This window comes from Frieseomelitta varia, unplaced genomic scaffold (genome assembly GCF_011392965.1).
Source record: "Frieseomelitta varia isolate USP_RPSP 00005682 unplaced genomic scaffold, Fvar_1.2 scaffold_475, whole genome shotgun sequence".
NCBI classification, from domain to species: Eukaryota; Metazoa; Arthropoda; class Insecta; order Hymenoptera; family Apidae; genus Frieseomelitta; species Frieseomelitta varia.
In genome coordinates this window covers 300,682-327,972 of record NW_025110229.1, presented here as the reverse complement: position 1 = coordinate 327,972, position 27,291 = coordinate 300,682, and the positions used below count along the sequence as shown (strand labels likewise).

The 27,291-nt window shown below is 28.3% G+C and overlaps 8 protein-coding genes across 18 annotated transcripts; 3 read left to right on the top strand and 5 right to left on the bottom strand.

The window, feature by feature from the left end:
- Nucleotides 1-574: 574 nt before the first annotated feature.
- Nucleotides 575-8,245, top strand: LOC122532795 (glycerol-3-phosphate acyltransferase 1, mitochondrial). 2 transcript variants are annotated; one of them, XM_043661885.1, is made up of 13 exons: nt 576-1,172; nt 4,321-4,430; nt 4,524-4,702; nt 5,011-5,166; nt 5,263-5,657; nt 5,737-6,160; nt 6,254-6,422; nt 6,493-6,677; nt 6,750-6,936; nt 7,030-7,253; nt 7,318-7,428; nt 7,494-7,686; nt 7,782-8,245. In XM_043661885.1, the coding sequence occupies exons 1-13, from the start codon at nt 1,111-1,113 to the stop codon at nt 7,982-7,984; spliced, it is 2,598 nt and encodes an 865-aa protein (XP_043517820.1). In that variant the 5' UTR covers nt 576-1,110; the 3' UTR covers nt 7,985-8,245. The 2 variants fall into 2 exon arrangements, with proteins under 2 accessions (XP_043517821.1, XP_043517820.1); XM_043661886.1 differs by lacking the exon at nt 7,782-8,245 and having other exon boundaries at nt 575-1,172; nt 7,331-7,428.
- On the bottom strand, nt 8,125-10,832 carry LOC122532809 (tektin-3-like). The gene is made up of 9 exons (XM_043661913.1): nt 10,658-10,832; nt 10,442-10,596; nt 10,109-10,360; nt 9,806-10,038; nt 9,610-9,719; nt 9,404-9,552; nt 9,127-9,349; nt 8,912-9,066; nt 8,125-8,843 (listed from the first exon to the last, which is right to left on the bottom strand). The coding sequence occupies exons 1-9, from the start codon at nt 10,697-10,699 to the stop codon at nt 8,633-8,635; spliced, it is 1,530 nt and encodes a 509-aa protein (XP_043517848.1). The 5' UTR covers nt 10,700-10,832; the 3' UTR covers nt 8,125-8,632.
- Nucleotides 10,833-10,882: 50 nt separating this feature from the next.
- On the top strand, nt 10,883-13,243 carry LOC122532801. Its single transcript, XM_043661895.1, has 3 exons — nt 10,883-11,263; nt 11,351-11,707; nt 11,785-13,243. The coding sequence occupies exons 1-3, from the start codon at nt 10,994-10,996 to the stop codon at nt 12,322-12,324; spliced, it is 1,167 nt and encodes a 388-aa protein (XP_043517830.1). The 5' UTR covers nt 10,883-10,993; the 3' UTR covers nt 12,325-13,243.
- Nucleotides 13,026-15,895, bottom strand: LOC122532798 (heparanase-like). 2 transcript variants are annotated; one of them, XM_043661890.1, is made up of 7 exons: nt 15,807-15,895; nt 15,120-15,222; nt 14,568-14,881; nt 14,243-14,489; nt 13,780-14,139; nt 13,271-13,706; nt 13,026-13,209 (listed from the first exon to the last, which is right to left on the bottom strand). In XM_043661890.1, the coding sequence occupies exons 2-7, from the start codon at nt 15,181-15,183 to the stop codon at nt 13,047-13,049; spliced, it is 1,584 nt and encodes a 527-aa protein (XP_043517825.1). In that variant the 5' UTR covers nt 15,184-15,222; nt 15,807-15,895; the 3' UTR covers nt 13,026-13,046. The 2 variants fall into 2 exon arrangements, with proteins under 2 accessions (XP_043517825.1, XP_043517824.1); XM_043661889.1 differs by lacking the exon at nt 15,807-15,895 and adding an exon at nt 15,613-15,689.
- An 817-nt stretch (nt 15,896-16,712) lies between these two features.
- LOC122532794 (bromodomain-containing protein 8) lies at nt 16,713-20,616 on the bottom strand. Of its 2 annotated transcripts, XM_043661884.1 has the most exons (4): nt 20,457-20,616; nt 17,854-20,126; nt 17,146-17,769; nt 16,713-17,067 (listed from the first exon to the last, which is right to left on the bottom strand). In XM_043661884.1, the coding sequence occupies exons 1-4, from the start codon at nt 20,473-20,475 to the stop codon at nt 16,891-16,893; spliced, it is 3,093 nt and encodes a 1,030-aa protein (XP_043517819.1). In that variant the 5' UTR covers nt 20,476-20,616; the 3' UTR covers nt 16,713-16,890. The 2 variants fall into 2 exon arrangements, with proteins under 2 accessions (XP_043517819.1, XP_043517818.1); XM_043661883.1 differs by having other exon boundaries at nt 17,146-20,126.
- A 69-nt stretch (nt 20,617-20,685) lies between these two features.
- On the top strand, nt 20,686-23,444 carry LOC122532802 (tetraspanin-33-like). The gene is made up of 5 exons (XM_043661896.1): nt 20,686-21,019; nt 21,181-21,384; nt 21,464-21,637; nt 21,708-21,839; nt 21,903-23,444. The coding sequence occupies exons 1-5, from the start codon at nt 20,930-20,932 to the stop codon at nt 22,137-22,139; spliced, it is 837 nt and encodes a 278-aa protein (XP_043517831.1). The 5' UTR covers nt 20,686-20,929; the 3' UTR covers nt 22,140-23,444.
- LOC122532805 (anaphase-promoting complex subunit 13-like) lies at nt 23,401-24,969 on the bottom strand. Of its 7 annotated transcripts, XM_043661901.1 has the most exons (3): nt 24,416-24,545; nt 23,904-24,335; nt 23,401-23,627 (listed from the first exon to the last, which is right to left on the bottom strand). In XM_043661901.1, the coding sequence occupies exons 2-3, from the start codon at nt 24,327-24,329 to the stop codon at nt 23,538-23,540; spliced, it is 516 nt and encodes a 171-aa protein (XP_043517836.1). In that variant the 5' UTR covers nt 24,330-24,335; nt 24,416-24,545; the 3' UTR covers nt 23,401-23,537. The 7 variants fall into 7 exon arrangements, with proteins under 7 accessions (XP_043517836.1, XP_043517837.1, XP_043517842.1 ...); XM_043661902.1 differs by lacking the exon at nt 23,401-23,627 and having other exon boundaries at nt 24,205-24,335; nt 24,416-24,951; XM_043661907.1 differs by lacking the exon at nt 23,401-23,627 and having other exon boundaries at nt 24,211-24,335; nt 24,412-24,969.
- Nucleotides 24,970-25,121: 152 nt separating this feature from the next.
- Nucleotides 25,122-27,245, bottom strand: LOC122532807 (astakine-like). Of its 2 annotated transcripts, none has more exons than XM_043661909.1 (3): nt 27,112-27,245; nt 26,226-26,383; nt 25,122-26,126 (listed from the first exon to the last, which is right to left on the bottom strand). In XM_043661909.1, exons 1-3 carry the CDS (start codon nt 27,162-27,164, stop codon nt 25,867-25,869), a joined length of 471 nt encoding a protein of 156 aa, XP_043517844.1. In that variant the 5' UTR covers nt 27,165-27,245; the 3' UTR covers nt 25,122-25,866. The 2 variants fall into 2 exon arrangements, with proteins under 2 accessions (XP_043517844.1, XP_043517845.1); XM_043661910.1 differs by lacking the exon at nt 27,112-27,245 and adding an exon at nt 26,984-27,022.
- Nucleotides 27,246-27,291: the final 46 nt, after the last annotated feature.

Here is a 27,291-nt window from a genome sequence, read left to right as displayed (position 1 = left end):
ATTAAATCATGGCATCTATTATTATATTGATGAAATTGGAAACTAATTCGAAAATGCACATATGTAGATGCTAGAGTATACTTATTACAAATACAAGTTTCCACAAGTGTTCGAATACTTTTGTGGTATGTCTACTAGTATGGCTACTAAATATGTACGTACTTTCCAATTCTTTTACATAGAATGCAATGATGGTGTGAGATGTGGAGTAATGTTCGTTTCAGATCACCTCTTGTAAAACTCGTTATTTCTCTTTTCTTTACCGATCAGTTAATCATCCTCATGTAAATCCAAAATATAAAGAAGCTTAATAGCGAATAGTTCATCATACTAAAAAGCTAAATACGTATTCGTATGTATATGTACGCATTCATTGTCGCAAATGGAAAATAAATCAAAACAGTATTAATCTATTAATTCACTAAAATACAATATTTGCATTTCCAAGCATGAGAAACAAAAAGGAGAAGACAAACTCTGACGAATGATTGTCATATTGATCTTCAATTACGAAGAGATTTGAAGTTGTTCATAGTTAGTATAAAAGTGTCGATTTTTCTTACTTCAAATGATATAAAATCGTGTACAACATTGAGTGTTGATATTTAACCTTAAGGAACATGTTTTTGTTGTTATAATACATCGAACATCTTGACGTGCTGCATCGTTAGCTAAGCGAGTCAGTGAACTGTCCTCGTTGTTGCCCGTGGTTACTTAACGTGTTGCAGTAGAAAATCGGCGTTTGCCGCGGCAGGAGTACAGTTTTTTCATGTACGCTGCTTCTGGTATTAAAGGCTTGACAAAAGTTCTAGAAAGGAGATCAACAGAGGATCGCGACAGAGGCGCAACGAGCACGAACGACGCTAAAATAATAAATTATTGAATTAGTCGAATTTTGATAGATCTTGATGAAGTGATCTGTGGTAATTAACTTGTTGGATCAGAGTTTGCACGATTGCTAACATCCGTGACCAAACGAAATAGGTGACAAAGTCATGAAAACGAACAGTTGATCCTCTTCGCTCTTACGAATAGAGACCAAACGAGAACTCTCGCATTGTTTTCTTCTTTCGGTGAAAAAAAAGCCGTGCGGCCTTCTTCCACACGGAAATGGGTGGTCTTATTGAAATTTTCTTTTTCTTCGGAGTTCTTTTCTACTTCTTCAACTTCAGGTAACGTATTCCCTTTGTCACTGACATGCACGCTACGGAACTGTTTCATCTTGCAAATTATTTTCTTCCGTGTTTGTTCGTGCAAAACTAGACACGCAAATCTAACGATCAAGTCGAAACCCGGTAGAAAGATCTATCGGCTGAATAAAATTTAGATTAAAACGATTAATCTAATAAATCTTATTGCTGTTCTTTTCTTTCCTAGAAAATTTTAGTTTGTTTTAGTAATTTTTGGAATTAATTTAATATAGCAATAAATGTTATCCAGTATTTGTTAGATGTAATTAGTATTTATTAACATCACAATTATATATTTTATTATAATTAATGAAATAATCAATTAATGTACGTTTATATATTCAATCATGTGTCTGATGGCGAGAGGCCATTTAATTTAATCACATTTAATCTTTTACCATTTTGGAATTTTTCCATCATTGCTGCTGAAATATTCGTACCATGATATTTTACATATTAAGATTCGAATTCATGCCTCTGATCATAATATTTTAGATACTATTTTAAAATTTGTAAATTTGACATTTGAATGATAAGTAGATTACGAAAATTAAGTACATATTATACATTACATAAAAGTTCGTAATTTAATGGTGATGTATATAAGATAAATTTTAATAAAACATGCTTCTACGAGAATAAAAAAAAATTCTAGATAAAGATTCATTTTTTTGAGATTATTAGAACTATATTTTCGCGATAATATATAGAGTTATTTTTTCTCAATATTTTCAATTTAAAAACAGAATTGCAAAATGTTCATTATTTACAATTTTATTAGTAATAGTAATTTTCTCATCAGTAAAATTAGTAAAGTACATAGTACATAATATTATAGTAAGTGATAGTAAATATAAAAACTATGCTTCGATAAAGTAAATCAGAAGACTGATATATATTTGTGCTTAATTTCTGAAGAGAAAGAGAATCAGTCGTTTATTGTTATATAATCATTATAAATGTAAATACCTATTTCTTATTGTGATTATGTGCAGATTTTTGAATTTTTTGTCTTATTGTTGCTGATTTTGGCAATTATATATATGAATGAAATGTTTTTAAGGTTGTACTTGATTAGTTAAAAAAAGAATTTATAAATACAAACAATCAAATTATCATTATTATTATTGTTATTGTAGTGACAATCAGAATTGTAACTTCTCTGATCAATACAAGAATTGCGTAGCAATATCACGGATAAGTGACATTATTATTAACTTACTACTCGATGATTTTTCGCTTCTTAATTATTTATCAACATGTAATTTGCATTTATTTGCAAATCTATGAACTAATTTCTTAATTTTAATTGATTTTGTTTTACATAAAGCACAGCATTTAATAATTATTTACGTAACAGATACATGATACGTTAGCTATACATATAATTCAGATCATATGCCCAAGGATCTCTTGCTTGAGTGATGTAAATTGTTTCGTGTTTTGTAGACGATAAATTACGTATTAGTTTTTCTGTTTTAAATTTGTTTTATCCACGACGCTTTTTATTTTATGTTATGGATAGAAGTAAAAAAAATAAATATTCTTTTGGACTTCTTTTTAGAAATTAATTTGTAAATTTTCAATAACGGATCATCAGATAATAAATTATAATATTTTAAGAAATTATATCCAACGACAATATTAAAATGTCAGTATTGTGACGCTGCTGGAAATTTTCCGAGCAGCTTGAAATATTTAAGCCCTCGTAAAGGTTTTTCGAAATAAATTTGCAGCTCGAAAATTTTTCAATTACTCGAATGTAAATTTTCAACTTTCAAGTTCGTAAATATTTGAATTATTCGGCACATTCAAATATTCGTGCTGCAAATTTGTCTCCAAATAACTCGAAATCTTACAAAAGCTCGAATATTAAATTTCAGCTTGTATTTTTTTTTTAAATAGTAACTTCAACATCCTTAGATATTTTTTCCTTTTTTCAGCTAGAATTTCATAATTAAGGATCAAGTAATAATTTAATAATGTTATAAATATTTTAATTTTTTCAAATTTTAGAATTTCGATGAAAGAAATAATGACGAGAAAAATATTAAACAAATCCCCGAAATTTTATTTTATAGCTTCAGTTTTAAAAGATATATCATAATTCGATGAGTGAAAAAAATTCCAAAGAAAGTTTTCTTTTAAAAAATATATGTTTTCACATCCTTGTAAATTTTTTCTTGCTTTTCTTCTTTGGAACATATTGATTTATGATTGTGAGAGCTACCGTATTACTGCAATAATAAGAATTATAATGATTTCTAATCTGAAATGTTAGATGATTTACTAACACCTATAAATTCTCAAATTATTATAAATTAAAGTCTTAAATGTTAGATAATTTACCAATACCTTTAAATTATTATTTTCGCTACTTATTCTGTAAATAAATCAATCTCAAATAAATCATTAATATATTTTTGTTTATATATCGCTAAATTATCTATCAAAAAACTATATAATATTGAATTTAAGATGATATATTTGAAAAAAGGAGATCTCATCCGTTAGTTGCGATTGCATTGGACTGTATCGAACCGTTAAAAGCGTCGGAGATGGAGCGTAAATAATACACGATTGCATTCAAAACCAACTTCCGTGAAATTATGTACTCTTACAGGCTTGCCTCTGTTAAAATGCATGATCGACATATTAATCATAAAAATAAATAATGCTATTTTTACTTTGATTTCATTCAGTAAAATACTTACGCACGTTTGTGTTAAATAATTTTTCAAAGAAACCACAGTGTCGTCTGATATTTGATTGCGTTGCTTCGCACTTTGTTCTATGTTTTCCATCAAATGTATTAAATTTTATTTTAATATAAGTCACATGAAAAACTATGCTATAATTATAATCAATATAACTTTAGTAGGTATAAAATTCTGGAAATTTAATAATATACTGTAAAATTTTATCTTATACAGTAAAATTAATATTCAATTAAAACCCAATATCTACATAAGATTTAAATATATTAAACATAAGAATCTATTGAAAAGTTATACTGATTTTTATTTGCTGTAAATTAAGATTTGATACATTTCATGGACAATGAAAATATTTTTATACTTTCTAAAGGTATTATATTCAAACAATACTTGTATGATAACACGGTTTACAGTATGCTCGACACAGTTTCAACACGTTTGCAAGAAGTATATGCAAGATGGAATCGCCGAACGGAAGTAAAACGAAATCCAGAATCGGATACCACCCCATTTTCGATAAAGGGTAAGATTTTTATTCGAGGTAAAAAGTTTTAAATGAAAGAATTGTTATTAAGGGTAGAAGATAAAGTATTTTAATTGAATATTAATGGTTTAGAACTTAGACAGTTTGGACAACAGATGTACAAAAGAAGGATGCGAGATAAGGAACAAGCAAGAAAAGTTCGGGAAGATTCTTTATTTGAAATCAAAGAATCTGAACCATTTACTCTTTCTATTAGAGAAAAATCTTTGCTCCTACACTATTGTTGCAAAAATTGTACTCCATCATCTAGAGTAAGTTTTTGTAAAATTTTATTAGATCTTATTTTTTGCGTTGCAATGAATGTTTTCATTATTTGTATCATGTTTTGTTATAACTGAATAAACATAGTACATATGAATAAAATCTTCCATATTTTCAAATTACTGCAAACGATATTTTAAATGTTAGTTATCACGAAAATTATAAATTACTCATTATACTATATATTTATACAATTAATTTATTAAGATTGCGTGATAATTGAAAACAAAAAATATTGGAAAAATATTTCGTATAGACCATGTAGTACATATTTCTCATTTAATTTTATTTCTTATAGAATTCATTAGTAAGTACTATCAGCAAACAATATTCACCTCTTGGTACAAATATTTTGTTAATGGAATCACGCCGATCGCTAGTGTCTAGAATATTTCCTCGTGCGATATCTACTTGTTCTTTTAAAGAACATGATTATTCAAAATTAAGAAAAACAGTAAGTTATAAACCAAAGAATAATCCTATTTACTGAAGTAAAAGTTTATTCAATTGTTTATATAAATTTTATTCATAATTTTTCTATTTTATATAGATCTTAGAAAGTGAAAGATTAAAAGAAGCAATTAAATTGGTTGCTTGTGAAATAATTAAGGATGAGGGTTGTAGTGAAACGATTGCTTTGGAAAAAGCAGAAATTAGAGCCAAAACTATATTACAACAAATGGAAAGCAAACCAAACAATTTTTTCATTAAAATTGTAGCATGGATTGTTTATATAATGCTACCATGTTTTATGCAATCTGTTGTAGTATTGCCATCTCAAATAGAAATGTTAGTAAAGGCAAATGAGACTGGTCTTCCTGTGATATTACTTCCTTTACATCGTAGTCATATGGATTATTGTATAATCAGCTTTCTTCATGTAATATATGGTATTAAATGTCCATTAATTGCAGCTGGTGATAATCTAAAAATGCCATTTTTTGGGTATGAACAATAATTTGGATGTGTATAAGTCGTATTATAATGCTGTATTATTGTTAACTAAATTTTATGTACTAAATAGGAAGCTTTTGCAAGGTTTGGGTGCATTCTTTATAAAACGTCGAATTGATCCCGTTATAGGCCGCAGAGATATTCTTTACCGTGCCGTTCTTCAGACGTATATATTGAAAAAATTAGAAGAAGGTCATATTATAGAGTTCTTTATAGAAGGAACACGTACAAGAACTGGTAAACCGTGTATGCCAAAAGGTGGCATTTTAAGTGTTGTTCTTAATGCATACATGGAGGGAATTATTGAAGATGCGTTGATAGTACCTGTTGTACCAAATTATGAACATATTATTGATGGAAATTTTGTTAAAGAGCAGCTAGGTGAACCAAAAAAGAATGAAACATTTATATCTACAATGAAAGCCATATTTTCTACTTTATTAACAAATCATGGAATTATGAAAGTTGACTTTTGTCAACCCTTTTCGCTTAAGGTCAGTTATTCAAATGCTTTTTAATATGACACGTGACATTTATTGCTAAATTCACATTTTCTTAATTGTACAATTTTATCATTTCATGAAAAGGAAATGTTAAATTCTTTCCAAAATCAATCAAAATTGAATGGAATAAAAATATCTTCTGTTGAAAAGCCTTTAAAATCTACTATATCCAGTTCATCGCTACATGGTACAGATGTAGTTGTAGAAGAATACCGTCAACTTGTTAATAGTCTTGCGCGGCACGTTGTATATGGTAGGAATAAAATATTTTCAAAAACATTAATTTGTTGTTTTGTTCAGTGTTAATATACAGTATTTTTTAGATTGTAGTAACGCAATACCAGTAATGTCAACCAACGTTGTTGCATTCATACTTTTATATATACATCGAGATGGTTGTACTATGGACGAGTTAATCGAAACATTTGACTTAATGAGACAAGAGTTAGAAAGCCGTAATAAAAATATTGCATTTTGTGGAGAAAGTATTGATATTATAAATCATGCTGTTAGTAACATAATTATGTTATTAAATATTTTGTTAAGATAAAAAAATATATATGTGGGCTCATTTTTCTAGCTGGATATCTTAGGCCCAGGCTTAATAAAACTGCAAAATCAAAAAATTACAGAATCAGCTGATGGTCAGCCAATTCAATCAAATTTTGTTACCGTAATCCGTCCTGTGTCATCTCTACCGAATGTAATCGAACTGTCTTATTACAGTAATACAATGGTAACATGTTTTGCTATAGATAGCATAGTGGGTAAGAAAACATACTGTTTTACTTACTTTAAAACTTTAATATCTTAAATTAAATTAATTTATCACTTTATTAATTCGTTTATTATATTTACAGTAACTGCTTTGTATGCTGAGTTACAATCAAAGATTAATGGTCCTGTAGCTATTGCTCAAAACAACATTACAGTGTCTCAAGATCTTTTGATAAAGAAATCACTTAAGCTTTGTGATATTTTTAAATACGAATTTATTTTCTGCAAACCATGTCAGGATTTAGAATGTGTTATTGTAGATACTATAGTGAACCTTTCACATAAAGAACTTATTATTTTACAAGAGGTATTGTATATATGACGCAAATAATTTCATTATTAAAAAGTTATTCATTCAAATTGTTTAATAGGAATGTTATTTAGAAGAAGAACTATGGAGTAGAAGATATGCAAAAAATTTTGACGATAGTTCAGATGAAGAATATCATAATAAGAATAAGGCTAAAAATATTCAGTACAAAGTAAGTTGTTTAATTATGTATTTTAATAACAGAGTTTTAATCTATTATTTAATTATTTTTTCTAGTTGAATTTAGCACCAGAAATTATAAAACATATGGAATTTTTTCATGTAATGTTGCAACCTTTAGTTGATGTTTATACTTTTAGTGCTTTCTCTCTTAGGAAATTAATAGGTCAGTCACTTATTGAGAAAGATTTAATTCGTGAAATTTTTAATGAAATAAAAGCGAATATAGATCATGGTATAATAAATTATTGTAAGTAATGGCAAATATATTTTCCGATATATATACAAGCTCAGTTAAATATATATATTGCTTTATAAATAATCACCAATTTTATTTTGAAATAGATGAAAGTTTATCTGTTGAGTCTATAAAAAATTCTCTGAAATTATTTGAAAAATGGAATGTTTTGGAATGTCATCCAGAAGAGAATATTAAAATTTTTTATCTGAAAGACGAATATGATACAGAATCAGCTATAATGAAACTCTATGATACAATAGCAGCTTTCAGATGGACTGAGAATGTAAACGAAAAAAAATTATTTTAACTAGAAGTACTATTTTTTATAAATAACTTTATGAGAAGCTTCGTACATAGTGATTTACAAGTAATAAGTATTCAACATGTTCGCTACTGTAGTATATAACGTTTTACATTAATCAACAGGATTTCTTTTTTTTTTTTTAATATAACACATTAGATGCAATATATATATACATATCATGAAGTCTAACATATATATATATGTTAGACTTCATGATATGTCACATACTGACAGCGAACATGTTGATTTTTTTGTACATTAAAATAAAAATAAGTTAAAAATTTATTACTCTGCGTGAATAGTTTTGAAGTTCATAGCACAAATATATAGTTAAATCCTAGATCTGATCTATAATTAGGTGGTAGATCTGAATTCTATATCAGATGATTAATGTGATATTATTATACATCAAAAATATTAGATTTATTTCGTTAATAAAAGTAATTTTTCGTATTATTGGATTTAGTACCAATGATTTTTTTTTGTTAATAAATAAACAAAAAAGATATACTTAAAAAAGTAAAGCACTATTTTTACTATATTTTTACGAAACAGTAGAATTTTGTATGTATGATATTATATAAAAAAAAAAAAATAAACAGAAGAAATAAATATTCTTTTGATATATTTATATTTAGATACATGTATGATTCAAAATTTTATAACTGACGCTATCGGATAACTTCTTCGTATGCCCATACACTTTTCTCTATCAATAAATAATGAATCAATTTTGGATTTTAAATCAGTTTCCAAATTAGATCTAGTGCGTAGAAGTTGTTGCTGTTGTGCTTCAAATCTTTGTAATTTTAAATTCATTTCATGTATCATTGATTTTATTGTTTCTACTTCCTCGATCATTCTGTGTAAATAAAAATTCAATGTTTAAGGTTGCTGTCATTAAGTTCTATATAAATTTCTTAACTATACCTGAGTTGAGCATAATCTTTACACAATTCCGCAGCTGGTCGATGTGATCTACTTTCTAAACGAGTATGTGCAACTTTAAGAGCAGAACTTTTATCTGTAATGGCTTTTTGTATTAATTGCAAATCTTTTTCAACTGCAAAGATTTCTTGTTGGATCTATAGTTACATATATTAATTAGATAATAAAAACTTAAAGCTCAAAACAATTTTAATTACTTTATGTAAATGTATTTGTAATTTTTCTTTTGCTTCGAGCATTTCTGCAGCTCTTCTGGCTAATGCATCATTTGTATCTGCCCATGCTTCCCACATTTCATGTCCAACTGCATTTATTGCGATTTCTATATCGTTTCGTAAATGACTAGATTTTTCTCGCTCCTTTTGTGATGTTTTTACTACGTTATTGGAAGCTTCTGCCCATGATTCGGATTCTGTGACACTTAAGATATACAACATAAATTACGGTCATAAACTACAATTGACATGGACTTACCTGGGGTCATATTTTTCAATACCACCGTAATATTGTAATCCTCGACTGAAATTGTTCATTTGGTGACATGTAATATCAATTCCAAGTGCAGTTTCTTTATTCTTTATATCAATTTCTAGCTGATTTTGGACTGCTCTACTATTTGTAAGCTAAATATAAAGTAAAAGATTGCAGTGATTGGCAAGAAATTATAGTTTCATACTTACCTGATCAACACATTTATCCGTAAATTGTTCTAATTTATTTTCACAATTTCTGACTACTTCCACCTCTTTCAAAAGAGCATGCTCGGCTTGGTCATGTACTAAATCAGCACCTGTACTTATGCATTTTAAGTATTATCAGATACTTTATAAAAATATCCATAAAAGATTTTGATTTATAGAAATGAATATCGCAAACCTGTCCTAGCTTCGCGATAATACAAGCATTCCTGCGCTATGTGCAATTGACCTTCTAAACTTTGTATCGTAGTCTGCAGATTTCGACGGCAGTCTTGCATTTTTGCATTTTCTATTATCAATCTCTCTAATTCTGAAGTCACCTCGTTTCTCCAAAATGTAGTATCCGTAATTCGTTCTCCTAATTTACGGCCAGTTTCAGTTTGGCCGTTCTGTACTTTTTCACTGGCCTCTCTAAAATTAGATTAGTTGTTGTTTAATATGACGTTTATCATTTAAAAAAAAATATATTACAATCGGTTACCGCATCGCTCGAACAGTATCCTGTCGTAAGTTTTCAGAAAAATTCCTATTGCTATTCGATTCGTTGTAAAGTTTTAGTTGATTCTGCACCCATTCGTACGGTCCGTATCTTGTGAAAAGTGCAGCTCGTGCTGCATGCGCTGGATTTCTATCAAAACCAGTCACTAGATTTGGAAATCGCAACGGTTCCGTAGCCATTCCTTTTGGCATGTAACATGTATTGGCGAGCAAATTTATCACAGGCTGTACAGGCCTACGATAATCACAAATGAGAGAATGGATAATTTCTAAATAAAATAAACTGAGATATAAGAAATTTAATGAAAACTCTTACAGAGGAGATGCTTCGATCATTTCATATCCTAAAGTAGGGCGCCAAGAATGTGGCTTTGGCGTTTTGTAGAATTCTCCAACTCTAATCGGTATCGGCGGACCAGCAATTTGTTCCATGCATGGTGGTACACCCACGGTGGACCATGGTTGCAGTTGCTAATATTAAAATAATAAATTAATGACGTAGTTTGTTACTTAAATCCGCACGAGTACAAACCGAATACATGACAGTTTCTTGCTTTCCTTCAGTTTTGTCCATTTTGAATTAAAAAGTTAACGAAATCTAGAAGAATTGAACTGAAGGAATCTAATGCGACGAAAATTTGTATGCCTGCGAAATAATTTTTTACATTTCACTCAGTTCAATAAACAATTTCATAAAATTGATTGGTTTAATTCGAAATGAAGGTTTATTTGAAATCCGGAAACAAAGTTATCACGTGACGTCTGTCATATGATTCTAGCCTAGCCTAGTCAGGTGCTCTGTTACTTTCTGCTCGAACGCAGTGTGTCGATATCTATTCGACTCGCCCAATTGTGTTTGTCTAAGAACATGATGACACAATTTTGTAATATTTGCTGTTTCATTTTTATATTTATAAACGTATTTCAAATTTCACCCTCACATGCTGATAATGCAGTACCTGTATTGCTATGGGGTGGGTCAATTAATTCTGATTTAACAAGTGCAGTGAATCCCTTTTTAAAGAGTACCAGCGAGGAATTTGATCTTTTCCTGCGTAAAACATTGGAAAATTCACCTCCAGTTCTTCTTTATATAAAAGATAATCTCTGTATTGAGGATTTAGTGAAACACAAACAGGTTAGTATAATATATTTTATAATAGTATACAGTCAAATTCATTTGCTTACTGAGTTAAATATTAATACAATTCCTTAAATTTTTTAGCATCTTCAAAAAGTTATTAGTAGCGATTCTCTACGTTATTTTCCTGCTGTTGAAAAAGCAGTGAATACCATTGAAGACTTACCTTCATATAATCAAACCTATAATGATTATGTCGATTCTATATCTGATGGGCAATTACTGATTGTGCCAATTAGTAATTTAGATGTTATTCCAGAAACGTACAAGACAATAAAGGATTCTAGTCCCAATTTGATAGCTATACTTACAGGAAAAGCCTGTAGTTATAGACGTTCTGAGCGAATAAAAAGGGATACTTATGTAAATAATACTACTGAACCTTTTATTGTTGCATCAGACAGAGTGTTATTCTATGCTAGTAAACCATTATTGTTGAAGGTAATCATAATTATAAGTTTTTTTCTTTACAATAAAAGTAAAACAAAAAAGATAATAATAATTGTTATATTTGATAGCTTGGAAACAATACAGAAATAGAACTTCCACTTAAGCCCACAGTTTCTGATGACTCAGGTAAAACACCACTTTCATGTAAATTATCAATGAAGTTTAATATACCTAATTCTATATCACTTGCATTTATGTTTGAAGTTGAAACTCCAGGATATTATACACTTAAAACAGTTAATTACCAATTTTCTGACGCAACTGTCAATGAAAAAAATTTAACAACAAATACAACAATTGTTTTTCCATTTAATTTCTCTTATCATTGTTCACAAAATATTATATTTGAAAATAGTTCTACAATTTTAAATATAACAAATTTACAAGTACAACTTTATACAAAATTAGCAAAAGATGGTGAAAAAGTATTTAGTGATGCGTATGATTGTATCGGTTTTACTACAATTCCAATTTGGGCAGGTATATTTGTTACTGCCATATTAGCTTTAATTATGATTTGGGCTCTTACCATGATTATAGATATACGTACAATGGATAGATTTGATGATCCCAAAGGAAAAACAATTACTATTTCAGCTCAAGAATAATATATAATAATATTACATATTATGTACATACATACCATAGTATCTTATAACACAATAAGTTGTCAAATACATTTTCAGTTGCAATAATTTGTATATGTATAATATACATTTAAATTGGTTAATGCTGTTAGTTTTCTAAATACACTTAATTGTAATATTGATTTTAATTTCATGCAATAATATTTTCCTGTAATATAATGATGAATTTAATCATTCCATTTACCTAACATTGTACTATTTTCAGTATTTATATATTTCTTGTGTATATGGTATGGTCTTTATGTAGTATTTGTAATGTATAATTTCTAAGAAAATTTTTTGTTTTATAGTTATAAAAGAATATAATACGGTATAATAGCAAATAAATAAGCAAATATGCTACTTTAAATATCTTTCAATAATGGAACAATGTTGTAATATATTAATGGCCGATTGAAAGTGGCACAATGTTTATAAAAAGAAATCTTATATAGTTAGTCTTTGTATTATGATACACCAGATGTTATTAATTATGATAAGATACATATATCAAATAGAATTAATATAGTTTGCATATATACGTGCATATTCATACACACTCATAGTCTCTGTAATTGTTCAATTAATTTTTCTTTACTAATATGATTGTAAAATGTTTTGTGAGATTCTATAATATAAATTTTTAATGTATAGGAAATATAAAATAATTTAATTGAATTTACTTATATACAGCATAAATTTATTTATATATAACATATTGGAACCTTTGCACCATGTATTACAATAAATACCATGGAATAAGATGGTAAAGTAATTTGTTGTGTAGGTTCAAATACAATAGGTTGAAATGATGGTAAATTTCCATTAGATTGCAATTTTAATATTTCTCCATTTACTTTTATTGTTCTAAAAACAATTGAAATAAACATTACATAATTTATTTTTATGGAAAATAATTATTACATACCTTGATTGTAAACTGTCAGAAGTAAGTACATATAGAAAAGCTTTAGCATTTCTGTGAAATATAGGAATTCCTTGAATACTAATAGGAACAGAAAAGTTAGCTAGATTACTTCCATATATTGTAATTGCTGAAACTTTGCCAATCCATGCTTTTTTTGGAGTGCAATGTGCGTAAAATCGTAAATATTCAAGAGATGTTGATAATCTTAAAACTTTTTCTGAAACAAACTTCTTAAAAATTACACTAACCCACCAATCAGGATTTGGTATAAGATCAGGCCCAATCATAGCATAGTTTCCACCAAATAATGATTGCCTGGTAACAACATTCAATCCTGCAATGGCACTATATCCCAATTTATCAAGCCATAAAAATCCAGCCACAAATCTGTCTGACAATTCTGGAGCCCCTCCACCATAAGCTGTACTTGTTTCTGCTACAAAAGAATCTTTTTCACTTCTTAAGCTGTATTTAAAATAGATTAATATGACTACATGATAGTTACATACATAACCACATAGGAATAAGTTCCCCTGATGATTTAATTGCTTCTTGCATAGATTTAATTTGTTTTGGTAAATAATTAAAAGTTGAAATATTTATAAAGTCAGTTAGTTGAGCTTCTCTTCCATTTAGATAATATTGGTGCCAAGTAACATAGTTTACACTATTTTTATCATTTTCTAAAAATGTTTTTGCATAATACTCTCCCTTATGATCTATATCCCCTACATGATTTACTTCTGGACCCACAAGAAGACTTTCATTATATCCTACTTCATTTAATAACTGCCTTAATTGATGATAATCATGTGCAAGTTGAATTGCACTAACATTTCTGTTAAATACATGATGAAAAGAATTTGGTTCTGAAATTTTATTATAAATTTATTTAAAAATAAAAGGAATATGATTAAATTTAAAAATAAAATAATATGATATTTAAAAAAAAAAAATAAATAAAATGCTTACCATTTCCTAATTGCCAATCTAGTTTCATATTTTTATTCTTGGCAAATGAAATTATATTTTTAACATTAATATCATCCCAAGATCCATTATCAGCTCTAATTAGTACATTCAAGTCGAATATCATTCGCAATTTTGATTCTGTAGCAAACTTGTATAAATTTTCAAAGTCCATCCCGTTAATTGTAAAATTACTTATATCTTGGCCGTCCACCAAACTAATTACTTCTTCGGATATTATTTGTGTTGTCTATATCATATAATTTAATTGGTATTTAAGTAATTAGTATTTAATCTTCAAATATGTATATTATAATAGTAGACCAACTTGATTAAAATGAAGACAGTCTGCAGATGTACCGCCTATTCGAACATAAGCTGGTGCAAGGTGTCGAGCTAAATTTATAAATTTATTATCTTTTATTGGGAGACTTTTCATATCACGAAGTAATGATGTATCAAGACCGAATGACAAAAATTTGTCTGACACAGTATGTACAAGCGGTTGTCTTGAATTTAGATAAAATACATGACTAGTAATTGTCCGATTTAATGTATTATTGAAATTCCATGCTGATAATATTAAAAATATCATACAAAAGCCCAAAAAGATTAAAGTAAAAGCAGGATGTAATGTTGTTTCTGAAATTTAAAAAAAGAACATTGACACATATGTTGTTGATCTATTAGGTATATTCGAAGTTTAAATTTCAAATATTTAGCGCCTGATAAAATGTAATATGGCGGTAGAGTTACATGTATATCTTGTCAATATTAATTGCACATAAAAAAACAAATTAAGCAAAAGACATTTATAAAAATGCATATTTTTCAAATTATTATATGTATTATTTATGTTAATTCTAGTAAAATAACTTACGAATTCGAAGTTTGCCAAGCTTCTTATATTCATTTTTATCTCGATCGTTGGTTATAAAGTACATAGCTGATAATATGTTCAATTTCTTAATTGTCCGTTAATTCTATTTCAAAATAGTTTTATATATACAATCCTTATTTGATTTGTAACAGGATGCAAATATGTTTATCGAGTACTATAATTATTCTTGTTTACAATCACTTAATAACCACTTAAACTCTATTTATAATAATATGAAAATCAAATGTGATGACAAATTCTTTAAAACAAACAAATAAAAAAAAAAGGAAATAATGAACATATATACCGTAGTTTGATTTAACATTGAAAAAAAATGTCATTACTTAAGGCGGTGCTAAACAATTTACTTTTGGTAAAATTTTTTATTTATTACAAATGCATGATGTTTCTGCGTTTATTTTTAATTGAAAGTTTTATATCTTGTATAATTAATTTTATCGTTATTTGAGAAAGAAGTTCCTCTCTTACGTACATTATATTTTTTCTTTACATTATTGTAGCCAGGTTGTTCTACACTGAATCGGCTTGTATATCGTTCCTGTTTATGAACTATGGTAATTATGTTAAAATTATATAGAATTTATTTGTTTTAAATAAATAAATATATGTAAATTTTATTGTTACAAATAAATATACGTATGTATATTTATATTAATAAGAAAGTACCTCCAGGTGAAATTTGTTCAGATAGTGAATCTAAACTAGAACTTGATGATTGAAAAAGTAAAGATCGGCTTCTGTGTACAGCGATACGATTACGATAAGACGAGCTACGTCGACGTTTCTGTTTCTCGTTTAACTGATGCTTTGATTCAGAAGTACTTAATTCATCTTCAGCCCAAAATGGTCGATCAGTGTCATCGGATATTGGTGGTGCCGGTGACTTAAAAAATAAGAATATTCTTTAAAAAATAAAAGTACACATTTCTAATAATAGTAACTTACAATATTTTGAGAAATTCTAAATATAAAGTACTGTTTATCTTTAATATTTAATTGATTTAATACCTCAACAGATATTGTAGTATAGGATGATTGATTTTCATAACCTTCATCTTCGGAAGTCTGTATAGTTTTTCGTGTATCGCCGCTGGCGTAATAACCCATTATATATTTTATGTAAATTTTGTCAAAAATTATACATTTATAAAATTTTAATTTCCTACATATGTTTAATATTTGTTACACTAATGATTTTTTTGTATTTTGTGTTCAAAATTTAAATGTTCATAAGAAAGACCTGTATTTGGAATAAATGGCAGGCTTTTTTTTATTATGGTAGAAAAAAGTTGCATTATAAGCTATAATTTAAAATGTTTATTTAGTACGTATCTTTTCTTATTTAATATTAAAAAAAAGTTATTTTATAAAATATATTTATTAAGTTTCTTTTAAATGAAAATGTTAAATTTTTTAAAAATAATTATTTAAAATTAACAAATAATTATTTTCATTATTTATTATTACATCTAATATATAGTTATAAAAGTTTAAAAAAAAGTCAAATTTTGTAATTATTAATATAAAATCTACTTTACTGTACTACTATAATTTAAAAATAACAAAACAAAATTTCAGACTATTATATTTCTTTTTATAGACCTCATACATTTTGCACATCCAGCATTATCCCTCAATGCCAATAACACAATTTATCTTTTCTTTCATTTTTTTCTTTCCAATAAAGTTCTTAAGAACTTTAATATGTTATCACATTATACATATGTATATACATAGATAGGAAAATTTTCTAATCATTCTCTGATTTTCTACGTTTTTTTGAACGTGGGCTGTCTGTATCATGAGGACTTGGGGTGATGTGACTTCGTTTTCTTTTTATACTACTTTCACTAGCCTCACTACTACTACTTGCTGCAGTTCTTGTTTCTCTCCTAAGTGTTCCATCCCCTGTAACTTGTACCAATATCTAAACAGAAATTAAATTATGTTACATTTCTTGAAAATATTAATTATATGTAAACAAAGCATATATTTCTATTTTTACCTGCATATGCTGCAGACATTCTTCCTGCATTGAAACTGCCATTTTATAAATAAATGTATCATGTTTATTATACATAATAGCATTTTGAAACATTAACATAACGTCACGTTGAAAATGCATTGTAGATCTAATTGTTCCATTGTCTATATTTTTTTTAATAGTAGACAAATCCATAGGTCTGAAGATGACCGAATGATATCCAGGTGCTTGATCTTCTGTAATAGGTCTCAAAAATACAGATGCATACTTATGTGTGGCAAGTCGATTATAAACCAACATGACTGCTTTCTTCCATGCTCTATAATCTGCACCTTCTCCAGTACCTTCATTTTCAGGTTCACTATCAATAGAAACATTTTGCTTTTTTGAATAAGTTTTCATAGCGCGTCCTCCATTTAATTTGCTTAATGGTGATTCTTCTTCATCTAATTCAGTAGTATCTTCTCCAGCACTTATTATAGATTCTAATTCTTTTTTCACATTTTGTTCACTGTCTATACTTTTTTTCTCTTCCTTTTCTTCTTTTATTTGAGTTTCTTTCTGCACATCTGACACCAAAGTACTTTCCAATTGAATTTTTGTTTCTTCTTCTATTTTTGAATCTTCATATGTATTTTCTTCTTTCTTAATAATGGAAATATCAAACTCAGATTTAATAGGAACTACAGATTCTGTTTTTGAATTTTCTATTTCTTCTGGTGATACCAACTGAGTAGAATCTTCTACAATTGTTGTTTCTTCTATTTCTTCTTCTTTTATTTCTATATCTTGCAAAATAGAGCTTGTAGTATCTTCTGAAGAATCTTTTGTATCTTCTTTCTTAAATTCATCTGTATAAATTTCTAAAGTTTCTTCTGTTTGTTCTTCGTGAGATTTTTCTGGGGATTCTTCACTTACTTCTATAATAGTTTTTTCTTTGACTACAATTATAGGTTCTTCTTTGAATGATTCAATAGATTCTGTACTTTCAATTGTATTTTCTATTATCTGTTCTTCTGTTATTTTCTTTTTATCATCAGAACTACTTTCATCATCTTCTAAAATTAAACTAATATCTTGTGATTTTTCTGTATCCTCAGTACTAGGAAGATCATTTGTTACTTCAGATGAAACACTAACAACTTCTGCTGATGGAACATCTTGCTGTTCACCTGTAATTTTAGCAAGATGCATTTCTAATTGATCCAATTCCATATTGCCTTTATTTTCTAATTCTTCAGAGCACACCCTTTGTAGTTTATTAGTAGGTGAATCTTTAATTTCTGATACAATTACTGTATCAGTTTCTTCTTCTTCTTCTACTTCATCTTCTGCTATTTCATCCATTAACTCTTTTGTAGGTATTTTTGAATCACTTTCTTCAGCTTCTACATTTGAAGTAGAATCCATAGTATCAAATTCCTCAACAATTTGTTTTTCTTCTAGTGGAGTATCTTTGCTATTTTCACCATCTTGAGGGTCTAATTCAGAAACCAGCTCTTCATTTAATGTTACTCTTTCATAACATGAACTTTTTTCAGACTTTATTTCTTCAGATGTATTTGGTATAGTTTCAGACATTTCAGCAACAATAACTTTAGGTTCTTGTGGTTCAATGGCCACTGTCCCTATAATTTCTGCAATATTTGATGTGCTGGAATCAATTTCTTCAATAGCCATTTCACTTTCTGGTGAATTAGAAAGTGATACAACTTCATCTACATCTCTAGGTTCTGGTCGTTCTGTTACCACTGGTACTTCTTGAATTTGAGGAACAGTGAGGGTATTAATAGTTGATGTAGTTGTATCTAAAGTTTGTGGACTACCAGTAATTTCTTCTTTTATCAACTCTTCTATATCTCCAATAATTTCATTAATTTCATCCTTGTCTATTACATCGGCCATTATATCTTTACGTATTACATCATCTATATGATCTATAATCTGTACCATGCTTTCTGTAGATGGAATATTTGTATTGTTAATTGTAAGAGATTGAGCGGGTATAGGTGTTTCATTTTGTATTGTAACTTGATGAACAGGTTGAGGTTGGAGATTATGAACTTCAGTAGGGACATTTTGTTGAGATACAATAGTTGGAGTTGACTGTAAATTAGGTAGAGGGCCTCTTTGTGCGTTTGCAGGCATTTCTAATAACATAGATAAGGTTGGTGCGCCAACTGATGGTCTTTCTGATGATATACTTGAAATTGCAGAAGTAACCAACTGATGCAATTGTGGAGACACATTCTGTGTTAAATGAGAATTTGGTACTTTAGGGCTGGAACCAAGTAAGCTTGTGATTGTAGGAGAGCTTACTTGTGCCGTAGTAGTTGAGGTTTGAATTTGTGTCGTTGGACTTGGTGATTTTAATAGACTTGTTAATAATGGCGACCTTCCTCCTCTTGCTTTCTTTTCATCTTCATCCACACTTTCTATAGTTTCCTGAATTTCCATGGAATTTTCAGCAGATTTACGTTGATTTATATTAGCTATTGTTTGTGGTGAATTTAATTCTTGCTTTTGTTGACGTTTTGCTAACCATACCGAATGTGCTCTTGCCTTTTGTTCTTGTTCCCGTTCTTCCTGTTCCATTGCGAGCCACATTTTTTGTAATTTGTCCTCTGATATCGATCCAGATTTCAGCATATTCATTTCAGTTTTAAGTTGTTGGTATTCGTCTCTTTGAAAAGCTAATATTTGTCCTAGTTCAACTATCCTTTCTTGTGTTAATTTTCTAACTATCGATTCACCCGTAGTTTCTCCACTTTCTCTTTTTTTCCTCTTGGGAGTATCTGCATTTTCTAACAAATGTGCATATTGAATAGCACAAGATTTTTGAGAAAACCAATCCGGTGGTCTTAACGTTTCTTTCTCAACAATTGCTTTCAATGATCGTGATACACTTATCCAATTTTGGTCTCCTGATTTTAATACACTGGAAGCTAAACATAATTGTTCGCGAGTACTCCATGTATCATACGATCTTTTTAATTTTAATCCTACAAATGAATATAAATTACACTTGATTTTATAGGCACTTTCAATACTCTTTTAAAATAAGTATATTTAAGATACAGAATATTAGTATTTTAAAATACTAGATTGTTTACATTAGATAGGTTAAGAAGCAAAGATTTTACGTTTTGTAAAATCATATAAAGACGAATATACGATATATCATATCATTTATCATCACGATATTAGTATTTATATACGAGATTTATGATATTATTGCAATCTATTATTGTTTAAATTTAGGAACTACGTATTAATATTTAATTACCCTGTTAACCTCGAAGTCATAAACTCTGATACAGAAATAAACTTACTGTCTTGTATAGATGTCATGTTTCTTAAGCAAAAATTTTATCTTGCTGTTAGATATGTACACGAAACAAACATTAAAAATTTTAAAACTAACCAATTACTAGGAATTTCACTTTCGTTTGAAATTTTGTCACGTTTGATAGTTTATACACAAATGTGTATTCCGTTTATTCCGCTGAAACATAGACAGCTGATTTCAAACTTGGATTCGGGGAATACGAGAAACAGAAGTGTAATGGCGGATGCAAAGTAAGCTGTCAAAGTATGGTGCATTATGTTTTTTCTTTGATTCATGAACAATCAAATACGATTTATACAGAAAATCAACGATTAAGCGGAAAGGTAACAAATATGCGTTAAGTACGTGAAATTATGAGATAACTAACGCAATCGATGTAATTTGTATATATAACTAAAAGTGCGAATCTCTTGTACATACCAATTAATATCTCTATAAAACAATTTCTACTTTACCATGATGAATAATCGAAGGCGAACAAATAACTTCACTTATGTTAGTTCTTGTGTGAAGTACATGATATTTATGCTCAATTTTGTTTTTTGGGTAAGTGAATGTTTTATATTTATCATTTTATTAATTACCCCTCATCATTATTATCATTAATAAATGGAATACAAACGGTTGTTTCTTATTTAGTAAATAAATTTTATTTATAAAAAAATCTTACGAGAATGGAATTTTAATTGTCTTGTATTGTCACGCAGTTATTTGGAGGACTTCTAATTGGAGTAGGTTTATATGCATTTGTGGATAAATGGCAAGCAACGGGTTCTGTTAGAGTGGAAAATGTATATGATGTGATCCTCAATATATCACTTGTGATGGTTATTGCAGGAGGAGTAGTCTTTGTTGTTAGTTTTGCAGGATGTGTTGGAGCATTACGTGAAAATACTTGTCTTCTTAAGTTTGTAAGTATTGTCAGATATATGCTGTCATATTAATTACATTATTAATTATTAATAAACAGATAATACTTATCTATTTCAGTATTCATTATGTTTATTGGTATTCTTCCTTCTTGAAATGGGTATTGCAATTGTTGGTTTTGTATTCCCACACACATTGCAATCATTATTGGAAGAATCATTTACAGATAAAATCATACAAACTTATAGGGAAGATCCTGATTTACAAAATTTTATTGATTTTGGACAACAAAAAGTAAGGATATAAAGAAACATTTATTAGGATGTGTTACTCTAATATTTGAAAAATTATTATTTTCAAACAGTTTAGGTGTTGTGGCTTAAGTCAAGAAGGATATTTGGATTGGGGAAAAAATGAATATTTTAATTGCTCCAGTCCTAGTGTAGAACGGTGTGGTGCACCATTTTCATGTTGCATTAATGCTACAGATATATCAGTAAGTGTTTGTTACATTTTGTTAGTGAGAATATATAATTTAAAATATCATTGGAATTTTTAGAGTGGTCTTGTGAATATAATGTGTGGCTATAAAGTACAAATGCTACCAGTATCTGAAGCAGGCAAGAAAGTATGGACTAGTGGTTGCATCGAAATTGTACGAAGTTGGGCTGAACGTAATTTGTACACAATAGCTGGTATTGCTTTAGGTATAGCTCTTAGTCAACTTTTTGTCATTTATCTTGCCAAAACATTAGAAGGTCAAATTGAACTGCAAAAGTCTCGTTGGCATTCCTGAGCTTGACTTCAGGCCACCTACCGCTATCAGATTCATTCTCCTCCCAACAGGCAGGTGGCCAATGGCCGAACAAGAGGCCAAGATAATGAAACAAATGTAAATGTCCGGATGACATTACTTGTTCTTTTTGCAATCTCTGTATACATAGTATGCATTCTTTCTTTAATCAGACTCGTACTTTATTTCAAAAACTATTTCCATGTATATTTAAGCAAAGGCTAGCTTTTATTTTTTTTATATATTATTCTAGTTTTCTAATTATTTTTTTTTCTATTATTAACTTATTTTATATCTTTATCGAATCTTTATTATCATATATTTAAATGATAGTTATATATTTTCTTTTTCGAAATTTTATACAATTTACAGGCTGATTATGTTTAAACTATAGAAATCCAATTTAAGGTAGAATATCTGAAAGCGAATATTATTCAATCTACACATTTAGTTACATATAAAATTTGTTGCAAAAATTACTCAACAAAAAAGAAGTTTCAATTGACATAAGATTATATATAAATTATATATATATTAAAATAAGCGGAATTGATTTTATAAAAACATTGATTCTTACATATAATTCTTAAAAGGTATGTGTTTATAACATTAAATTGGTTGGTAATTTTTGCATCAAAATTTTAAAACATTATTCGCACATTATATGTAATAGTACTATAAGTATTAAGAACATCAAGCCTTTAAATGTCCTACAAAAGACTTACATTAAACAGCTTAAGAAGTAGATACAATTCATAAGAGATTTATGATTTTTTATATATTTACATAATTATTTCACCGTGTGTGTTACTATGTGAAACTTTTATGATTTTATGACTAGTATCAATTACTTAATTCGCCAAAATATAATAAAATACTGATGCGGTTAAAACACGCACATGGTTAAGAACATTACTCAATATCTCTTGCTATATATTTATCTTTTTTAATATTTACACGTAATTTATATTACAAGACTATTAATAAGTACATAGTCATTTCTGAATCGATATTACTGATTCTTTTATTATGCTATATTAGTGTAATTCAAGTAAGTCAAAAAAGAAAAGAACGTCCAGTGCCAAAGTCAAAGCATCATCATTATTTTATTTGAAACAAACTTGACAATAATCTGGTGTAAATGATTTCTTTATTAAGTACATACATAGTACATCTGCGTGTCTTTTTATCAAGAGTAAATGTAAAACATATATATATATATAAATGTATATATATATATATATATATATATATATATATATATATATAAAACTATCTAGTTTGTAATAAACAAATATTATTCTAAAACTGTGTTCTTACCACTACCAATAGATTATTATACTTATAAATCATATTCTAAGAGCAAAAAGTAAATTGTTATTACTTCTTGTAAATATTTATTTATATAANATATACAAGAAAATAACATCTTTCATTCATTGGTACATTTTTTGGACCAACAGCAGAACCTTTTATACGCATAAGCCTTACCTAATTAAATAATAATTAAATACATTAATATATAATATTTCTTTATATTTCATCAATATATAACTTTCTTTTTAAATTTTATTATAACATATTTGAATATATCATAGTATCAAGGAAGCAAAATTTTTCGTTCAAATTTGTTATTTCGGAGATATTTTGGATCACTGAAGTTGAAAATCTTGAAGATCATTTTTCACAGAAATGAACAATTGGTTGCAGTTTGCCTCGCAACAAATTTTGTTTCCCAAATACTAGAGTATTATATATAGCTCATACTTTATTGGCCATTGTAGTATTTTTGGATTTCTTCAAAGTATCTGAAATTTCTTGATCTACTATAGCTTTTGCTTCAGCAAATTGTTTTTTTGGTATTTGCCATTTTTTTAATTTTGTTGTTTTTTCTTCATTAGTATATTCTAAACATCCATGATATCTATGTTGTAAACAAAAGTGTTTCTTACATTTGATACATTGCATTTCAATGGGTGAAGTTTCTTTACAAGATTCATCTGAACACTTATAATTTGGTGCCTTTATTTTAGTGTATGTGATTTTATCTTTGAAACCTAAACATTTATGAGAACCTAAATGAAAATGCTCTTTGCAAAATAAATTATGACAATGATTGCATTCAAATGGTAAAAAATTTAATTGTTTGCAATCTTTGATTGAACATCTCTCCCCAAGATTTGGAAACTCCATTCTCTATAACAAAACATGTACAGTCTGTGAGCAGAAGAATAACAAAACTAATTGCTTATATCCAGTTCTTATGCAAGTTATTACCTACATCTAATTATGAGATGGTGTTGGTGAATGTAAGTGATTTTCACTGAGAGTTCCTAAAGCTAGATTATTCCACTTTTGTTCTAATTCTTTCAATGTCATATGAGAATCTCCATTGTCACTTTCGGGGTCAGGTAATTCTTGATTTGGTACTACAATATCGTCAATAGGCAAACGTTCTTTATGCCAAATCTCGTCAATTAAATCTAATAATCTACCGTCTCTGCACACTTGACTGTCCATACCGTAAAATATTTTTTTTTAATTTATATTAACACAAAATAACAAAATATTATACTAATTAGCAACATTGAAAATTTTTTACCACTATTACAGAATAACCATTAACTAAAGATAGAATAGATCTGACATTCAGTATGTTTTTATTTTCGTGTCATATGCGACATTATCGACTCAGTCAATCACAAACACGAAGTACGTAATGGTACATATATAACTCGTGTGTATAACATATAGAACAAAATATTTTATAAGTGTAAATGAAGTATAGAATTCTATACTATATGTCTGTATTATGATACAATTGAATTTAAAATTTTTAAATTAAAAATTTTTTACATAATGTATTCTTAATATGTATTTCTCAATTTTAATGCATCGTGACTGTAATCGCGAGAACACTTGTGTTTTATTTGATAAACGAGAGAGACAAGCCAGAAGAGGATAATGATTTAAAATACTCCCAACTTAAATTTTACGCAAATGTCTATACTTCTAATAATCCGTTTATATTGTCAAGTTATTTTCACAAATTTATGAAATACAATGAATTACGCAATGCGCAATGATTTGTACTGGCGCGCAATGATTGCGTCGGCGCGGCAGTCAGAATCGTCCGAAAACAGTTGAATATATATGCTCGGAAATGCGCGTAAATATGTAAACAATTGTTATTTCTTTATTGAAAACAAGTGGTAATAAAAATTAATAGGTAATAAAAAAAAGCGTATAATACGTAGGAATTCATTATTTTCAGATTAAACTTCAGAACAAAATAGTATGTTAGCTCTATCTTATCCTTGTTAATGATTTCCATTGAAGTTCTTTTCATAGTTACTAATACAATAATACTGACTAAGATAGTAAATTGCAGATGTAAGAAACACTTTAATTTTTGTCGAGGTTCAAAAAATTTTTACTTCAGAACGAGATACGAAGACCCGTATGATTCTATTCTATCTGTGAGCCTATTTTAATTTTAGTTAATGATACAAAATTTCATTGATATTTTTCTTAACGATTACACTTATTGAAGAAATTTCAAATCTTATATCAGTAAGTTCTAACTTAGCATTAATTTAGTCCTTTGGTACACAATTTAATTATACAGATGCGATCTACGTGCCGGGTTTTTCCACCATTTGCTGTAGTCATTCTTCAGCTCTTTGTAGTCATTCTTCGTAATAAAGAATTATTTCCTTTTAGCCTTGTGTCAATCGTCTTGCTTTTTATTTTTAGCGGACAATCGATTTGTATCACGTTTTTTGCTTATTTCCCTGCAAACACCTTCTTTGACATCACATGACAGTTCATCGGCGCAAGGACAAAGAATATAATGGACATTGTTTAATGTGAGTTCAGAACCATCTGGATATCCAACGGTCATGTTAATCGTTGAGGCACTAGCTGGTCTACATGTGTCTCCTTCTTCTTGCATAGGTCTACATTGTGGTATACTATATCTTATTGGCCCTAAAATTGTATGTTGATCACTAAGATTTCTTTTCTTAAACTAATAATTACCTTCGATTCATTATAGACATTAATATTTTATTAAAATGCGATAAATACCTATAGTGCAACAATAGCCTGGTTGACACTCTGAATTACTTTGACAATATGTATAATCCAGTTCATTAGCTTGTGCGTTGCAGAGATATGCCAGTGCGAATAAAAAAACAGAAAGCACAAAAATTGGCGTCATCATTGTTATTTTTGCTCGCTGACTCCTGCAACGAAAATACACTTTATTTTTTTTACTTTTCTTTCTCTTACAATAATTTCAATATTATGTATGAGCCCTATAAAAATAATTGTATACAGAATCAGTTGCATTTTTTTTTTTTTTTTTTTTGTAAAATGTAAAATGTTACATAGAATCGTCTTATATGGAGCGATCTTTGTCAGAAGTTTATGAGTAACACGTTGACTATAATTATAGACAGGAAATGTACAATGCTTAACTTTCTTTAATTTTTGATAAAATACCAACAAATTATATAGTTACGATGAAGCGTAATAAAACAAATTGTTTTGGAAAAAAAACTTCATAATTAATGCGACATATCTAAACTTAAAGCACATAATTATGAGCGATTTGAAAGTTAAATTCAGAATAAATATCGTTATACGACAAAAAAAGAGAAAAAATTGTATATAGCTATAGTAGAAAATCTTAATATGGAAATGTTAGTTAAATTATCACAGTGATCTCTTCGATATTTACATTTGGTAGAATTTAATGCACACAATAAATAATTTTTTAAATAATCTCTTTTAAAAAATTTTTATAAATTTTAAAGATATGGGGATTCTATAGTTACTATACGTGTACAAACATAATTATTTATTCCACTTCTAATTAATCTCAAATGTATTTTTTCCTACTCTCTTTTTTTCTTTTTTTTTTTTGTTGAAAAAGAACTCTTAATTCTGAGACAAATATACGTGCACACTTACATTTTTTATGCTGCCTGCACTCAGCAAACACTTCCTCACATTTGATCGCATAAACCGGTGAGTCTGTTTTTATATCAACGCTTCCACCACTTCTTTTTCTTTAAACAAATAATTCGCGCGTATTTCTTATCGAATAAAATATACGTTTGACACGATCCCATATATATCAAATTGCTTA

Bases quoted from the DNA above. Each gene is read 5' to 3' on its own strand.
- LOC122532802 (XM_043661896.1), top strand. From the start codon at position 20,930: ATGATGAATAATCGAAGGCGAACAAATAACTTCACTTATGTTAGTTCT. The intron at 21,020-21,180 runs GTAAGTGAATGT...ATTGTCACGCAG, and splicing joins TGCTCAATTTTGTTTTTTGG to TTATTTGGAGGACTTCTAAT. The intron at 21,385-21,463 runs GTAAGTATTGTC...TATCTATTTCAG, and splicing joins ATACTTGTCTTCTTAAGTTT to TATTCATTATGTTTATTGGT.
- LOC122532794 (XM_043661883.1), bottom strand. The intron at 17,068-17,145 runs GTAAAAATAGAA...ATTTCTGTTTAG, and splicing joins AATGTCTGCAGCATATGCAG to ATATTGGTACAAGTTACAGG.
- LOC122532809 (XM_043661913.1), bottom strand. From the start codon at position 10,699: ATGGACAAAACTGAAGGAAAGCAAGAAACTGTCATGTATTCG. The intron at 9,350-9,403 runs GTAAGTCCATGT...GTATATCTTAAG, and splicing joins ATTGAAAAATATGACCCCAG to TGTCACAGAATCCGAATCAT. The intron at 9,067-9,126 runs GTAATTAAAATT...ATGTAACTATAG, and splicing joins TACAAATACATTTACATAAA to ATCCAACAAGAAATCTTTGC.
- LOC122532795 (XM_043661885.1), top strand. From the start codon at position 1,111: ATGGGTGGTCTTATTGAAATTTTCTTTTTCTTCGGAGTTCTTTTCTAC. The intron at 1,173-4,320 runs GTAACGTATTCC...CACGGTTTACAG, and splicing joins TTCTACTTCTTCAACTTCAG to TATGCTCGACACAGTTTCAA. The intron at 6,678-6,749 runs GTTAGTAACATA...TCATTTTTCTAG, and splicing joins TTGATATTATAAATCATGCT to CTGGATATCTTAGGCCCAGG.
- LOC122532807 (XM_043661909.1), bottom strand. From the start codon at position 27,164: ATGCGATCAAATGTGAGGAAGTGTTTGCTGAGTGCAGGCAGCATAAAA. The intron at 26,384-27,111 runs AAGTGTGCACGT...TTTTCGTTGCAG, and splicing joins GCAGGCAGCATAAAAAATGT to GAGTCAGCGAGCAAAAATAA. The intron at 26,127-26,225 runs GTATTTATCGCA...ATACAATTTTAG, and splicing joins AGGCTATTGTTGCACTATAG to GGCCAATAAGATATAGTATA.
- LOC122532798 (XM_043661890.1), bottom strand. From the start codon at position 15,183: ATGTACTTTATAACCAACGATCGAGATAAAAATGAATATAAGAAGCTT. The intron at 14,140-14,242 runs GTAAGCATTTTA...ATAAAATTTCAG, and splicing joins AGATTGGCAATTAGGAAATG to AACCAAATTCTTTTCATCAT. The intron at 13,707-13,779 runs GTATGTAACTAT...ATTCTTTTGTAG, and splicing joins ACTTATTCCTATGTGGTTAT to CAGAAACAAGTACAGCTTAT.
- LOC122532801 (XM_043661895.1), top strand. From the start codon at position 10,994: ATGATGACACAATTTTGTAATATTTGCTGTTTCATTTTTATATTTATA. The intron at 11,264-11,350 runs GTTAGTATAATA...TAAATTTTTTAG, and splicing joins ATTTAGTGAAACACAAACAG to CATCTTCAAAAAGTTATTAG. The intron at 11,708-11,784 runs GTAATCATAATT...TATATTTGATAG, and splicing joins GTAAACCATTATTGTTGAAG to CTTGGAAACAATACAGAAAT.